The 16,220-nt window shown below is 43.0% G+C and overlaps 1 protein-coding gene across 1 annotated transcript in view; it reads right to left on the bottom strand.

Annotated features, from left to right (window-relative positions):
- LOC309566581 (serine/threonine-protein kinase 4-like) overlaps window positions 1–16,220 on the bottom strand; it is a 178,704-nt gene that overhangs the window by 26,300 nt on the left and 136,184 nt on the right. Inside the window, exon 9 of the mRNA XM_082271769.1 lies at window positions 11,986–12,184. Coding sequence (XP_082127895.1) covers window positions 11,986–12,184 — 199 coding nt within the window. The remainder of the gene's footprint in view (window positions 1–11,985; window positions 12,185–16,220) is intronic.

Here is a 16,220-nt window from a genome sequence, read left to right as displayed (position 1 = left end):
GACGTCTTCAGCGATTATGCCGGCCTCTGGTCTCCGCAGCTTATTATATAGCCATTAGGGGCGTGGCCGCCAGATGACGTCATCGGGAGACCACGCCCCCTTGTGTCACAGATGACGTCATCAGATGCCCCCTGCCCGCAGACCCCCACAACCACCGGCCAGGGTTGTGGGGATGAGGCCCTTGTCCTCATCAACATGGGGGCAAGGTGCTTTGAGGTGCGGGGTGCAGAGCCCCCCCTGCCCCAAAGCACCCACACCCCCCCATGTTGAGGGCGTGTGGCCTGGTATGATCCAGGGGGGGTGGGGCCGCTCGCTCGTCCCCTCCCCTTTCCTGGCATGCCGGACTGCATGCTCGGATAAGAGTCTGGTATGGATTTTGGGGGGGACCCCACGCCGTTTTTTCGGCGCGGGGCTACCCTCAAATTCCATACCAGACCCGAAGGGCCTGGTTTGGAACCTGGGGGGGAACCCCACGCCGTTTTTTTCCCCATTTTGGCGTGGAGTTCCCCCTCAAGATTCTCACAGTGCAGGTCGCACCGCAAGTCGGATCACCCTGATCCGACCTGCGGTGTGACTTCCATTCAAATCAATAGGCTCCCATAGGGAACCATTGATTTTGAATGGAAGAAAAAAAACGTATAACGTGGCTTAACGCACGTTAAGCAACGTTATGAAGCCTTATGGAGCCTTTAGCAGCGTCAGATGTTTTTTGCAGCTTGACGCTGGAGCTCCTGAACCCACAGTTTCTGGGTTTTTTTTGGAGCTGTAAAACGCCTATGCCACTTGGAGCTCCTAAAAGCTCTATGTGTGCATGAGGCCATAGAATAACATGGATGGGCGTTCTGCAGCTGCAAAAAAAAACGTCTGACGCTGCTAACAGCAGCTGTAAAAACGTCCAGTGTGCATGAGGCCTAATAGCTGGGAATTGCCAACAAATGTGGCTGCAGCTGGGCAGAAAAACAGCTACACCCATGTGTTCAGGTGTGTGTAACATGCCCAAGGTCCACAACTGGTTAATATACAGCAAACTGGGCTCAACTGTAAAGAAAATCCAAATGCAATGTCACACATCTCCCATTCACAAGCGTGGACATTTTTACCTGCAGTTCATGAAAGTTACTGTTTTCGTGTAAAGTCATTTGAAGGTTACATTTGAATCTCTCTTTAGGCCAAACTATGGCCCTCCAGCTGTTCAGGGACTACAATTCCCAGCATGCCTAGTTATGTCTGTGAATGTCAGAGATTTACAATGCCTTATGGGAATTGTAGTTCCTGAACAGCTGGAGGGCCATAGTTTGGACACCCCTGCTAGGGCCTGTGTTGACAAACTTTTACCTCAGAATGGCTTCAGACAAGTCAATGGGATTGCAAAAACAGCTTGGTGAAGCTGAACCCTTTCACGGCCAGAGCAGTTTTTGCATTTTTCTCACACGTTTAGAAAATACTTTTAGGCCTGCAGATTACATAGAACCCCCAAATCATGATATATTTGCTGAAAGCAGACACCCTAGGCCTAGAGCACATATGTCCAAAACAAGGCCTTCATGCCGAATCCGGCCTTCCAGGCCTTGTCATGTGGCCTTCTGAAATTGTTGCTATATCACTCTCCTGCACTGTGCGATAAGTCTCAACGTGGTGTCAAATGCCCATCTTGACATCTTACTACACATGGATAATGTGCTCCTCGCTGCCCTCAAAAGAGTGGGGACGTCCGATATGACTAAGTAAAACATGTTATGGCTGACTGGTATAGCTGAAAGACTTTATGGTCCGACTCTGTGTCTCTCAGCCTATGGCTGTCACTTTGCAGATCCTCCTCGCCTGCCCTTACACGCACATGAACTTTAATGGCATCCCAGTCTTAGTCCGTAGGGTTCAATATTGAGTTGGCCCTCCCTTTGCAGCTATAACAGCTTCAACTCTTCTGGGAAGGCTGTCCACAAGGTGTAGAAGTGTGTCTATGGGAATGTTTGACCATTCTTCCAGAAGCACATTTGTGAGGTCAGGCACTGATGTTGGACGAGAAGGCTTGGCTCGTAGTCTCTGCTGTAATTCATCCCAAAGGTGTTCAATCGGGTTGAGGTCAGGACTCCTGACCCCCCTGGTGCCTTTTCAGGCTCTCCCATGTGATCGGAAGCCGTATTACCAATCTGGTGGCGGATTACAATAGAGCTGGCCATGGACCCAATGGGCCCCGGCCATCTCTATAACCCTTGGAGACCAGAAGCAACATTATTACGGCTCTGGTAGATATGAACACTGCCAGTTTTTTTTCCTGGAAAGCAGAGATAGTTTTCCTTTTTTTGATCTTATATTAACCCATGATGTCTCCATAAAGAGGACTTGTCATGCCTTATTCCTATTACAAGGGATGTTTACATTTCTTGTAATAGGAATAAAAGTGATTTAAAAAATCAAAAATGAAAGAAACAGTGTAAAAACATAAAAAAATTAAATAAATAATTTTTTTTAAGTGTTCCCGTCCCCTTGTGCTCACACGCAGAAGCGAATGCATACGTAGGTTGCACCCGCATATGTAAACGGCGTTCACAGCACACGTGAGGTATCGCCTCGAATGGTAGAGTGAGAGAAAGAACTCTAGCACAAGACCTTCTATGTAACTCCTGTAACTTGTAATTTATTTTAAAAAAGCAGCATATGGAGATTTTTAAGTACCAAATTTTAGCGCCATTCCACGAGTGTGCGGAATTTTAAAGCAACAGGTTAGGTATCTATTTACTTGGTGTAACATCATCTTTCACATTATACAAAGGAAAATAATAAAATGGGGTAAATATTGTGTTTTTTTTTTTTTAATTCATTAGCCACTTCTGGATCGGAGGATTTTCCCCCTTAATGACCAGGCCATTTTTTGCGATTTGGCACTGCGTTAAACAGGCAATTGCGTGGACGTGCGACGCTGTACCCAAATAAAAATGATGTATTTTTTCTCCCACAAATAGAGCTTTCTTTTGGTGGTATTTGATCACCTGTGCGATTTTTATTTTTTTGCGCTATAAACAAAAAAAATAGCAACAATTCTGAATAAAAAAAACAATATTTTTCACTTTCTGCTATATAACATCCCCCCCCCCCCAAAAAAAAAATGTAAAAATCAAATTTTTCATTATTTCAGGCCAATTTGTATTTTGCTACATATTTTTGGTAAAAAAAAAATCACAATAAGCGTATTTTTATTGGTTTACGCAAAGAGATATCGCATCTACTAACTACGGGAAAGAATTATGTCATTTTTATTTACTTATTTTACTATGATGGCGGCGATCAGCGATTTTTAGTGGGACTGCGACATTGCGGCGGACAGATCAGACCCCTAACTGACATTATTGACACTTTTGGGGGGACCAGTGACATTACTACAGTAATCAGTGCTAAAAATATCCACTGTTACTGTAATGACACTGGCAGGGAAGGGGCGATCAAAGGGTTAAGTGTGAGCCTAGGGGGTGTTTTCTAACTGTGATGGAGATGGGCTTGTGAAATCAACAAAGAGACCTGTGTTCCTAAATAGGAGGAACCCAGAAGTTCTCCGTTGATTCCTAAGAGAACAACGGTCTGCTGTGTTTACAACAGCAGACCGCCGTTCTCTCTTCATGGGGAGCGATCGCTGGTGCCCGGCGGCAATTCTGGTCGCCAGCCCCCGTGGATCGGCTTCACTGCTGGGGAGTGGGTGCGCACCCCCAGGATCGGTACGGCGATTCACAGGAACCTGCCGCCGCATAACTGTGGAGGCTGGTCGGCAAGTGGTTGAAGTGTATTTTTTTCAAAAAAATCTGTGTGACATAACAAATTGCAACAATCGCCATTTTATTCTCTAGGGTCTCTGCTAAAAATATAAATAATGTTTGGGGGTTCTGGGTAATTTTCTAGTAAAAAAGTTATAATTCTTACATGAAGGAGAGGAATACAAGAATTTGTCTGGTATGAAAGTGGTTCAAAGAGATTAAAATGCAAGAGAGGCCTCTTTCACACGGAGCTGACCGTATTGCGATCCGCTCCGGCACTTTTTTTTTTTTTACGGACATGGATGACACTTGTGTCATCCGGTCCGTATGTCCGCATATCATCCCATCTGTTTGCGGATGATATACGGACATAATGTATGTCTATGGGGATTGCGGATGTCAGCGGATGACGCCGCTGACATCCGATTTTGCGTCCTTTCTGTTTTTTAAACGGAAGAAAAATAGGGTTCTGTTCCGTTCCAAAAAATGGAACAGAACTGAAAGGACGCAAATCGGATGTGACATCCGAAATCCGATTGGCATGCATTATGTCCGTATATCACCCACAAACGGATGGGGTGATATAAGGACATACGGAACGCCCGTGTGAAAGAGGCCTGAGAAGGTGAATTGCAGGCTCCTGTCAATGAATTCTGGATATTGTCAGAACTATCCCAAACTGGTGGTAAATTCAAGAAGAATGCATCTGAAAGTAAGCTACATTTTCTCATCAATGTAAGTTCTGTACATGGCCCTGGGTGCAAATTCAAATTTAGCGTAATGTACTGGTCAGCAGAAAAAGGGACGAAGCAATTTAAACCAACTTCTATACCTTACATTAAGAACACCAAATACGCTCTTCTGACCGATCAATATTTCATTTTGTGGTTAGAAGTATTTCATTTCAAACTTTCTTCTATGTGATTTGCTCTCTTCGATTACATTGTTTACTAGAACGTTTTAGCATCCGTATTATTTTATTTGAGCTGTGGAATTGTTCTACAAGACCGATGGAAATTCTTTTTGCGCACTGTGGTCTAGAAATAATTAGGAGCCTGTGACCTTGGCAGAGCCGAGAAGGTTCTGACAGCAGTAAAAAGCCTTTCTTCCTCTGGGAGGATAGTCTTTCACATGGATGTATTGGTGAACTTGCTAAGAACAAATTAAAGATTGCTGTGAGATACCATTACCTTATGTCAGTCTACAAGGAGACTTGTGCTTAAATGCACAGATGAAAGAGGAAAATACCGAAAACAGCAAAAAGGACAAAATGGATGTCAAAAACAAGGGCACAAGACAGGCATAGTAGAGGGACAACCTACAAAAGGGTTTACAATTTTTTTTTTGCAAATTCAATATTTATTAAGGAGAAAAAGGCATACACAAGCAACAAGAACAGTGAATCGGGGTTTACGAATTTTAAAGGATAACTCAAATTTTGTGGGAAAAAAAAACAATAGCAAATATATCAAACATTAGATCATATACAGTGGAGAAAATAATTATTTGATCCCCTGCAGATTTTGTACGTTTGCCCACCTGCAATGAAATGAAGGGTCTATAATTGTTATCATAGGTGTATTTTAAATGATAGAGACAGAATATCAACCAAAAATCCAGAAAAAAAACAGATACAAATGTTATAAATTGAGTTGCAGTTCTGTAAGTAAAATAAGTATTTGATCCCCTACCAACCAACAATAATTCTAGCTCCCACAGACTGGCTACAGTATGTGCTCATGTGGTACACAGAATAGTCCTGAAAATTTAACCGCTTGCCGGTGGTCAGCCCCGGCCAGGCAAAGTGATGTACCGGTACGTCACTAGCCTGTGAGCCAATAGGGGGCGAGCGCGGACACCTCCGCGCGAGTGACCGGCAGACCTGATGTCCGCCGGTCACTCGCGATCGTTCGCTGTGAAGGGAGAAAGGCAGGCAGATAATGTAAACAAAGCCACCTGTCATTCTTCCCTGTGTAACAGCAGAGATCATACGGTCCTGCTATGTAGGATCGTAAATCTCTGCTGTTACATGTAAAGCCACATCCCTGCACAGATAGAAACATGCCCCTAGAGACACACTTAACCCCTCCTTCTCCAATAAAGTTAACCTCTTCACTGCCAGTGTCATTTTTACAGTAACAGTGCATATGTATAGCACTGATTACTGTAGTAATGTCATTGGTACCCCCAAAAGTGTCAAAAATGTCAAGTCAAGGGTCCGATCTGTGTGCCGCAATGTCGCAGTCCCACAAAAAAAAAAAAAAAATTGCAGATCGCCGTCATTATTTGTTAAAAAAAAAAAACAACAAAAATGACAAAAATCTTTCCCTTGGTTAGTAAACGCAATAACTTTTGCGCAAACCAATAAAAATAGGCATATTGTGATTTTTTTTACCAAACGTATGTAGCAGAAAACAAATTGGCCAAAAATGTTAAAAAATTTTGATTTTTACATTTTTTTGGGGGAGAATTTCATATAAAAAAAATGTGAAAAATATTATTTTTGCAAAATTGTCACTCTTTTTTTGTTTATAGCGCATGATCAAAAAAAAAAAAAAAAAAAAATCGCACAGGTGATCAAATACCACCAAAAGAAAGCTCTGTTTGTGGGAAAAAAAGGACCTCAAATTCCTTTAGGTACAGCATCGCATGACCGCGCAATTGTCCGTTAAAGTCACGCAGTGCCGAATCGCAAAATAGGGCCTGGTCAGGAAGGGGGTAAAATCTTCCGGGGCTTAAGTGGTTAAGAAGGTGCTCCTAACGACAACTCGTTATGTGTAAAAAAAAGACACCTATCCACAGAATCTCTTTCTTCCATTCACACCACACCATCATGGGAAAGACCAAAGAGCTGTCAAAGGATGTCAGGGACAAGATTGTAGACCTGCACAAGGCTTGAATTGGCTACAAGACCATCACCAAGAAGATTGGTGAGAAGGAGACAACTGTTGGAGTGATTATTCGCGTATGGAAATAATACAAAATAACCATCAATCGTCCTCGGTCTGGAGCTCCTCATGGGGTAAGGATGATCATGAGAAAAGTAAGGGGTCAGCTCAGAACTACACGGGAGTAGCTTGTAAATGATCTCAAGGCAGTTGGGACCACAGTCACCAAACAAACCATTGGTAACACAATACGCCACTACAGACTGAAATATTGCAGCGCCCGTAAGGTCCCCCTCCTCACAAAAGGTACACGTACAGGCCTGAAGTTTGCCAATGAACATCTAAATGATTCAGAGAAGGATTGGAAGAAAGGGCGAAGGTCAGATGAGACCAAAATTGAGCCCTTTGGTGGCATTAACTCGACTCATCGTGTTTGAAGAAAAATACTGACTATGACCCTAAGTACACCATCTCTACAGTCAAACACGGAGGTGGAAACATGATGCTTTGGGACTGTTTCCCTGCTAGAGGTAAATGCCGACTCTGCCGCATTGAGGGGCCAATGGACAGGGCCATGCATTGTAAAAATCTTTGATGAGAACCTTCTTCCATCAGCCAGAACACTAAAGATGGGTCGTGGATGGGTCCTCCAGCATGACAATGACCCAAAACATATCGCCAACGCAATAAAGGAGTGGCTCAAGAAGAAGCACATTAAGGTCATGGAGTGGCCTAGCCAGTCTCCAGATCTTAATCCAATAAAAAATGTATGGGGTGAGCTGAAAGTTGCCATTCGAGTTGCCAAGCGACAGCCAAAAAAACCTTAAAGTGGTTGTTAAGCCACTATCTGATTTTTATACCATCCCTCTGTTAGAAAACAACTTGTGTCCTAGTGCCTGTGCTTTATATAAAAAAAATAAATTAAAAAAAAAAGATTTCTACTTGTTTTCACAGCGCCTCCTGGTACTTGCGTGACTCGCAGCTCTCTCCTCTCCCCGTCTGACATCTCCAGCGGGCGGGGCCGAGAACTCCCACTGATGTCAGCCGGGGAGGAAAGCCTGGAGGCGCTGTGAAAACAGGTAGAAATTGGCTTTTTTCTTAATAGGACACAGGCTGTTATCTAACAGAGGGGATGGTATAAGGATCAGATCATTTTATAGCAGCGGGGAGGGGAGCAGAGTGGTCCTATTTAGAGCTGAAAGACAAGGAGGGGAGGGGGGGATGAGGGCAGAGAGAACAGAGTTGCAGATGACAGAGGCATGTAAACTGACCACGGTGTCAGGGCTCAGCGGCCATGATAAACTGTGGTCAGTTTACAGGGGGGAGGGAAGAACCAGGCAGGATCAGCCAGGTTTTTTAGGTGATACAGGGAGCCAAATTACACAAGTACTGTGCTGTATAACATGCTTTAAAGGAACAGGAACCGTTATTTTTTTTTTTTTTTTTTTTTAGGGTAACAAACGCTTTAAGAATTTGGAGTAGATCTGCGAGTGGACCAAAATCCCAGCTGAGATGTGTGCAAACCTGGTCACCAACTACAAGAAACCTCTTACCTCTGTGTTTGCCAACAAGGGTTTCTCCGCCAACTACTAAGTCATGTTTTGCTTAGGGATCAAATGCTTATATTACTCACTGACATGCAACTTAATTTATAACATTTGTATGATGTGTGTTTTTTCTGCATTTTTGGTTGATATTCTGTCTCTAACATTTAAAATACACCTATGATAAAAATTATAGACCCTTCCTTTCTTTGTAAGTGGGCAAACGCACAAAATGTGCAGGGGATCAAATAATTATTTTCCCCACTGTACAATTGCTCCACAGGCCATATTGTAATTTAAAGTTAATCACAGGTACTCTTTACAGAGACTAGATCCCTGATGCCTGCTCTGCTCTGACTAGCAGCTGATCAAATAGCTGAAACGGGACGTGACAAAATCCTTGTTGCTTTTGACTTCATTAATCGCAGAGGAGATGGGGGAACAAATGTTCCTCTGCAGGCAGCCAACAGTGACGGGTGACTATGGGGGGGTTGGGTCTGCAGCACTGTAAAAAATATTGGGAGGCTGAAAAACCACCGGGATCACTTTCACATTAAAGCGGTCTCTAAAGAAATGATACCAGGTTCATGGCTGCTCCTGCAGCCATGATCCGGGTATAACTACTTGCCAGCCTTGATGTATATATACGTACACTGGACAGCAAATGGTTAAAAATTACCTTTCCATTTAACTTTGCAGTGCTGTAACATTCAATGCAATATAGTAACCTGGTGGAGTTCTGTACACCCCCAGGAATTCCATTTCCTGCTAGTGTAATTACCTGATTTTCCCCAGAAGTTTTCCTATGATTTAAATCAGATTTTGGGCATCCTCTACAATAGAAATTTTATTTTTGATGAGATACTCCCCGAGAGTTAATTACTTCTAAGGGGATGCAGACCCTGCAGCTTTCCCAATGAAAACACAGAGAGTGCAGCTGGTGTTTATGATGAACCAGACCCTCCCATTCAGAATCAATCTGCAAAGGACATGGTGATACAAACCGCTATTTCCATAGTGCAACAATATGTAGGAATCTACTACAAAGTTTACCAAAATCCTTGAAATGTATGTTGATCATCCATAGGGGATATTTTTTTAATCACTTCCAGACCGCGCAATGTACTGTACGTGATTCTGCTTCTCCAGGTAGTGGGCGCGTGCGCCGCCAGTGTGCCAGCTGTGCTGTGATTAGTCACAGCACAAGCCGATCAGCAGGTGCCAGTCAATGGATGACCGCTGGCACCCGCTGATCGGCAAGGAGGAAGACAGGGAAGAGCCTTGCCTATGTAAACAATGCAGAGCTATGTCCTGTCAGCAGTGATGTGCTGGTTTTTGTTTTCCTGCAAAGCAGGGAATAAAAACTAGCACATCCCTTAGTAAAAGCAGCACTTACAGTACACAAAAACACTGGCTATGACACATTTAACCCTTTGATTGCCCTAGATGTTTAACCCCTTCCCAGCAAGTGCCATTAGTACAGTGACTGTATTATTGTCACTGGTTCCCAAAACGTGTCAGTTAGTGTCAGATTGCCTGTAATGTCTTACTATCGCAGAACCGTTATAAGTCACTGATCACTGCCATTACTACTACAAAAATAATACATTTCAGAATATATACCATAGTTTGTAGACACTATAACTTTTGCGCAAACCAAATGGATTTTTTTTTACCAAAAATATGTAGCAGAATACATTTCAGCCTAAATTTATGTAAAAATTTAATTTTTTATTTTATTTTATGTTTTATAGCAGAAAGTAAATATTGTTTATTTTTATTTATTTATTTATTTTTAATTGATGGTCTTTTTTCTTTTATAGCTCAAAAATAAACTCAGTGGGGATCAAATACCCCCAAAAGAAAGCTCTATTTGTTTGAAATAAAATGACGCACAATTCATTTGTGTACAGTATTGCATAGGTGCCCAATTGTCAGTTAAAATAACGCGGTGCTGAACAGCAAAAAATGGCCAGGTCTTGAACAGAGGTAAATCTTCCTCAGGTCAAGTGGTTAAATCATAAAAAATTGGCATGGAACTAAAAATACATTAAAAAAAGGCCTGGTTTAAAATGAATGGTAAACGGAATCCTGTGTGCCAGTTTTTATACAAAGTCTTTTTTCCAAAGTATTTAAAAAAAAATGAGAAAACCATACCCAGGTTTAGGTGTGATGTTATTTCCATAAAAAAAAACAAGTTGCAGAGGTAGTCAGTGCTGTGTAGGTTAATATATTTTTGTCTAAGAATAGACACAACATGATCTAAAGAAAGCAATTTTAATTTTCCATTAGGTCCATGATTGAGAGCGGTGGGATTGTAAAGATTACATAAGTGGTATGAACCAGTAGAGGATTGAGCCAAGTCCTTGCTAGCTCAGGTGTAATGTAATGAATGGAACTACATGATGGATTAACCTAATTGTTCTGACTCCTTCTTCAATATTTGAGTACCAGAGAGTTGTATATAATAAGTGCATAGTGGGCTAAATGTTGGAGAACAGGTTGACTTTACAAAGTGGAATCTACTTGAAAAATGGTGGATACTGTATATTCTTATTTTGTGGATTTTACAGTAGAATTCAGTAAAATAACCATTTTAACCTATACTATAAATAGTGACAACTACATCTACTATATGCATCACCCAATCACCCAATGTTCAGCAGAACCATCGTGGCACAGCACATGTGATTTTATCATGCGGTGTAAAACGAGCATCTGCAAGACAATGGAGCAAAGAGTTTGAAGAAGTATGTTCCATACACTCCACTAAATCCCACATGGGCCAATTAATTGCAGAAAATGGCAAATCTTCACCAGAGTATAACAGGCTGCAAGGTGACTATATGCTTGTACAACAGTTTTTAACACTGCATTGTCTTTCTTTTATTTGGTTTAGGACGTAAGGTCAACTGTGAAGATTGTCAGACAGCAGAGGGCTTAGTAAACCAGACAGGGTTATAAGGCCATAACATGCTAAAGAGTTAGCGTGAGACCAAGGTAGACAGGGAGACAGAACTTCAGAAACATAGGTGAGATAGTAATTGCAAATCTCATAAACCCATATTTTATTTACAAAAGAAAATAGAGCACATATCAAATGTTTAAAATGAGAAAATGTACCATTTTAACTGCTTCCCGCCCAGCCAATAGTAAAATGACGGCCAGGCGGGAGCTCTCCGGTTCTGGGTGGACGTCATATGGCATCCTCCCAGGATCGGGCCATGCTGTGGCGCAATCTGTCAGCTGCTGGGTCAACCGAACACAGCAGATGACTGATCAGTTTACCGGCTGCTGCCAGTACCATGTGATCGCTGTGACCAATCACATGACAATTGTATGCAACGGATGGCTTCCATTCATGCCGTTCAATTTGCATCTCGGTGATTGGTCACAGTGATCACATGACAGTCTTTCATATCCCATCTGTATCATGTGATTAGCTATGGCTAATCACAGCTAATCACAATAGTGTACATCGAATGAATGAATTTCATTGCTCTAGTCACAGTATGTAAAAAAAAAAACTGCAAAAAACTCGCCATGCCTCTTACTAAATACCTTGGACTGTCTACTTTACAAAAAGGGGTCATTTGGGAGATATTTGTACTGACCTGGCATTTTTCAGGCCTCAAGAAAAGAGAAATGAAAGAAATAAGAGGAAGGAGTTTTGCAGACTGCAGGCAGGCGAGTTAAGCATCCAGACTCTTCTTGTATCATCCCAACTGTTTTGGAATTGGGGTTGTGTATATATATATATATATATATATATATATATATGCACACACACTATAATTTTTATCTTACGTTTCATAGTGCCAGATTCCTCCTCTTCCTCCTCATCGTCTTTGTTTATTAACATGGTGCCAAGCTGGGTCGTCAGATGTTCATTTTCCACCATTGTGTTAGCAGCTTCTTCATTCATGGTACTAAACTCCTGCATCGTGCCCACGTCTCTGCCTCCCGCATTAACCATTGTCCCAGAATCTGGTTCATCATCATCATCCTAAAACAGAAGTGCAGTTAGATTCAATGTTAAAAGACTACTAACACAAGCAGTATTGTCAGTATTGTACTGTATTCTGGCAACTGTGTGTGGTTTACACATGTAGAGCCCATTTACACTAGCGCGACTTGTGAGGCGACTTGTGTCGCCCCAGGTCGCTTGACATAACAAAAGCAATGTTAATCAATCAGTGCCGTCTTAATTGGCACTACTGAAGTCGCTCCGACGTCAGAAAAGGGTCCTGTACTACTTTGAGGCGACCTGTGATCCGACTGTCCCATATACTTCAATGGGAGTCGCCTCCTTATCTTAATTGAAGCGACTTGTTATCAGACGTTCCAGGAAGAAGAAAGAGATTAGCCAGGCATTCCCCACATTGCAGCCATGCCTATATGGTGTATATATATATATATAAATAAATAATGGTATGTATATTCCATTATCTCTGCTTGGTCTGTGTGAGTGGCACTGGTGGACACTGATTCATGGCACTGATTCGTGGCATCGATACGTGGCACTGGTGGACACTGATTCGTGGCACTGGTGGACACTGATTCGTGGCACTGATATGTGGCACTGATACACGGCACTGGTGGACACTGATTCATGGCACTGATACGTGGCACTGATACGCGGCAATGGTGGACACTGATTCGTGGCACTGATACGTGGCACTGGACACTGATTCGTGGCACTGATATGTGGCACTGGTGGACACTGATTCGTGGCACTAATACATGGCACTGGTGGACACTGATACGTGGCACTGATATGTGGCACTGGTGGACACTGATACGTGGCACTGATACGTGGCACTGGTGGACACATACATGGCACTGGTGGGCAGCGGCACTGGTGGACACTGATACGTGGCACTGGTGGGCAGTGGCACTGGTGGACACATACGTGGCACTGGTGGGCAGTGGCACTGGTGGACACTGATACGTGGCACTGGTGGGCAATGAGGAAATGAGTAACAGAAAAGGGGACTTAGGTCACAACACATCATATTCTGATTGGCCAAACACAAAGTCGTCTGTCATAGGTCGCGCAAAATAATTCACAAGTCGCGCTGAAGTCGCGGTAAAATCGCGGTAAAAAGTCGCTCCGACATGGGGCGACTTATGGTCGCGGCAGTGTGAACCGGCTCATAAAGATAATGTTCAGTATAGTCACACTTCAGTATAGCCACTTTTTTATTTCACGTGCCTTTCATTATATGTTCTCTGCATGTACATGCAGACCTACTAAGAGCTTATTCATATGTGCTTTGACCCCATACAGATTGCTCTTCAGAGAGCATTTGAGGTGGTGAGAAGGCGCTGTATCACCTCCTCACTACCTGCTTTATACCTCTTGAACCCCCCCCCCCACTTGTGGGGCGCTTGCAGAGCAGCCCCATTTACTTGAATGAGTCATGCTCAGCAGCGCTATGCCTGCCAAAAGTGACAGTGGGTTTAATTGCTGCTGCAGCCATGAAGCAAAGCATCACAGCCATGGCATATGTACACTTCTACCTGCTCCAGCTAAAGGGGGAACAGTTGGGGGGGGAGGTCGAAACATGGCTCAACGGCCGGGTTTAATCGTCCCTCAACGGCTAGTGTGAACGTGCCCTAAAAGTCACGGTAACTGGGGTTGAAACAAACTATAAAATAGTCAGGGTCAGCTTTTATCCACAATGTTATCTTCTTGCTTATTCTAGTAATGAGAGATCATCTGGTAGGTGTAGAACAGGATGGATTTATCCCCATCGAACCCACTAGCATGAAAATATGAAGGCTCTTTCACAATCTTCAATATCCTCATGGCTATCCCAATACATAATGTCTTTGACAGTGTTGAATGGCCATACTTCGTATTCCACACCTCTACGGCTTTGGCCCACGTATAATTAGCTGGTTTAAGCTCCTTTATACAGACCAAGTGGCAAGGGTCCTTGTAAACAACTCTTTCTCGACCCCTTTCTCCATCTACTGTGGAAAAAGACACAGTTGTCCCCTTTGCTGTTCAAGCTATCAAATTTCTAGAAATTCGAATATGCTTCATGACTGGCATAGAGAGCTCAGCTCTTGGTACCCTGAAGTAACATATATCATGGTACACACAGCATACCCTAGTATATTTGGCTGACCCTGACCACTCCTTTGACTGTCTATTGCAAACAGTAGAAAATTTGGAAACTATTGTAGTTTTCATGTTAATTGGGACAGGTCCAGTCTTTTTGCGATAGATGAACCTGCTACCCAAATAAGTTCACCCAAACTCTAAACTGTAAAAAGTAAACGCTTTTAAATACCTGGGACAAATGATGCTACTACCCTTGCAATCCTACGTTTCTAGCAATGTCCAGCCTTTGATTTCAATATTACACCAGAACACTAAAGAGTGGTTGGATCTTCATTTAGATCTCATTGGCAGGGTTAATATTAAAGTGATCTTATCAATATTGTTATTAGTGATCGATCGATATCGTTTTTCTATTGCCGATACCGATATTTTGGTTATCGCATCTGTTTCGGCCGATATTTTCATACATTAAACTTTTTTTTTTTTTCTTGACAGGTACTCTTGTGGAGGGATCTGGGGGTCTAAAATACCCCAAACCCCTCCTCTGCACTTAAACACATTCAAAATGCCAAGTTTGGCTGTTTTGAATGCTGTCATTTTTTTTAATTTGGCGCCAGTACCTGGAAGTGATGTCATGGCGGCCATGCAGGCTGGTTGCCCGGGTCTCCGCGGAAGGCGGCAGGAGGGGGGGGGACCAAGCGGCTTCCGCATCAGTTGTCATTACAAGATGGCCAACCGTCAGCTATGGACGCCGATACCGGGGTGATGCCTCTAGCTGCAGGCATCACTCCGGTACAAGCAGTTTCCCGAAATATCGGAAATATCGGTAACCTCAGGGGCCAATTTCGATGTATATATTGGGGAAAGTGCATATCGGCCCCCGATATATTGGCAATGCCGATTATCGGTTGATCCTTAATTGTTATACACGGATCAGCTGTAACTTTATGACCACTGGCAGGTTGGGTGAATAACATTGATTATTTCGGTAGAATGGCATCTGAAAGTGGGTGGTATAGTTGATGTGTAGAAAGCAGAAAAAATGGACATCACAGTTAATTGTGTATGGGGCTGCATAGCCACAGACCGGTCAGAGTGCCCATGCTTACACTTGCCTCAGCCAAATACGCCTACAATAGGCATGTGAGCATCAGAGCTGGACCATGGAGCAATAGAAGGTGGTCTGGTCTTATGAATCACGTTTTCTTTTACATCATTGTAGATGGCTGGGTGTGTGTGTTGCTTACCTGGGGAAGAGATGGCACCAACATGCACTATGAGAAAAAAGCAAGCCAGCGGAAGCAATGTGATGCTTTGGGCAATGTTCTGCTGGGAAACCTTGGCTCTGCTATTCGTGTGGCTGTTCCTGGACAAATACCACCTACCTAAACATTGTTGCTGGCCAAGTACAACCCTTCAAGGAAACAGTATTTCCTGATGGCAGTGACCTCAGTCAGCATGATAATTTGCCCTGAAATAGTTTAAGAATTGTTTGAAGAACACATTGAATCTGAGGTTTTGACCTGGCCTCCAAATTCTCCAGATCTCAATTCAATTGAGCATTTGTGGGATGTGCTGGAAAAACAGGTCTGATCCATGAAGACCCCTCTCGCAACTTACACTTAAAGGTTTTGCTACTTACGGCATGGTGTCAGATACCACAGCATACCTTCAGAGGTCTAGTGGCGTCCATGCCTTGAGGGCTTAGGACTATTTTAGCCGCAAAAGGGACTATTTCAGTGACAAAAGGGGGGCCTACTCAGTATTAGGTGGGTGGTCATAATGTTATGACTGATCAGTGTAAATCCTAGCTAATACCACTTCCCCTGTTTACATTTTTAAGAAAATCAATACTGTTTGCTTTACCTTTTACTGGCAGAAATATAATCCCAGGATTGCTTAAGAAATACTTAACCACTTAGGCTCGGTTTCCACTAGTGCGACTTGCGGTGCGACTTGACACATGTCA

The sequence above is a fragment of the Pelophylax lessonae genome (genome assembly GCF_965119305.1).
Source record: "Pelophylax lessonae genome assembly, chromosome: 11".
NCBI classification, from domain to species: Eukaryota; Metazoa; Chordata; class Amphibia; order Anura; family Ranidae; genus Pelophylax; species Pelophylax lessonae.
This window is presented reverse-complemented; position numbering and strand designations above follow the sequence as displayed.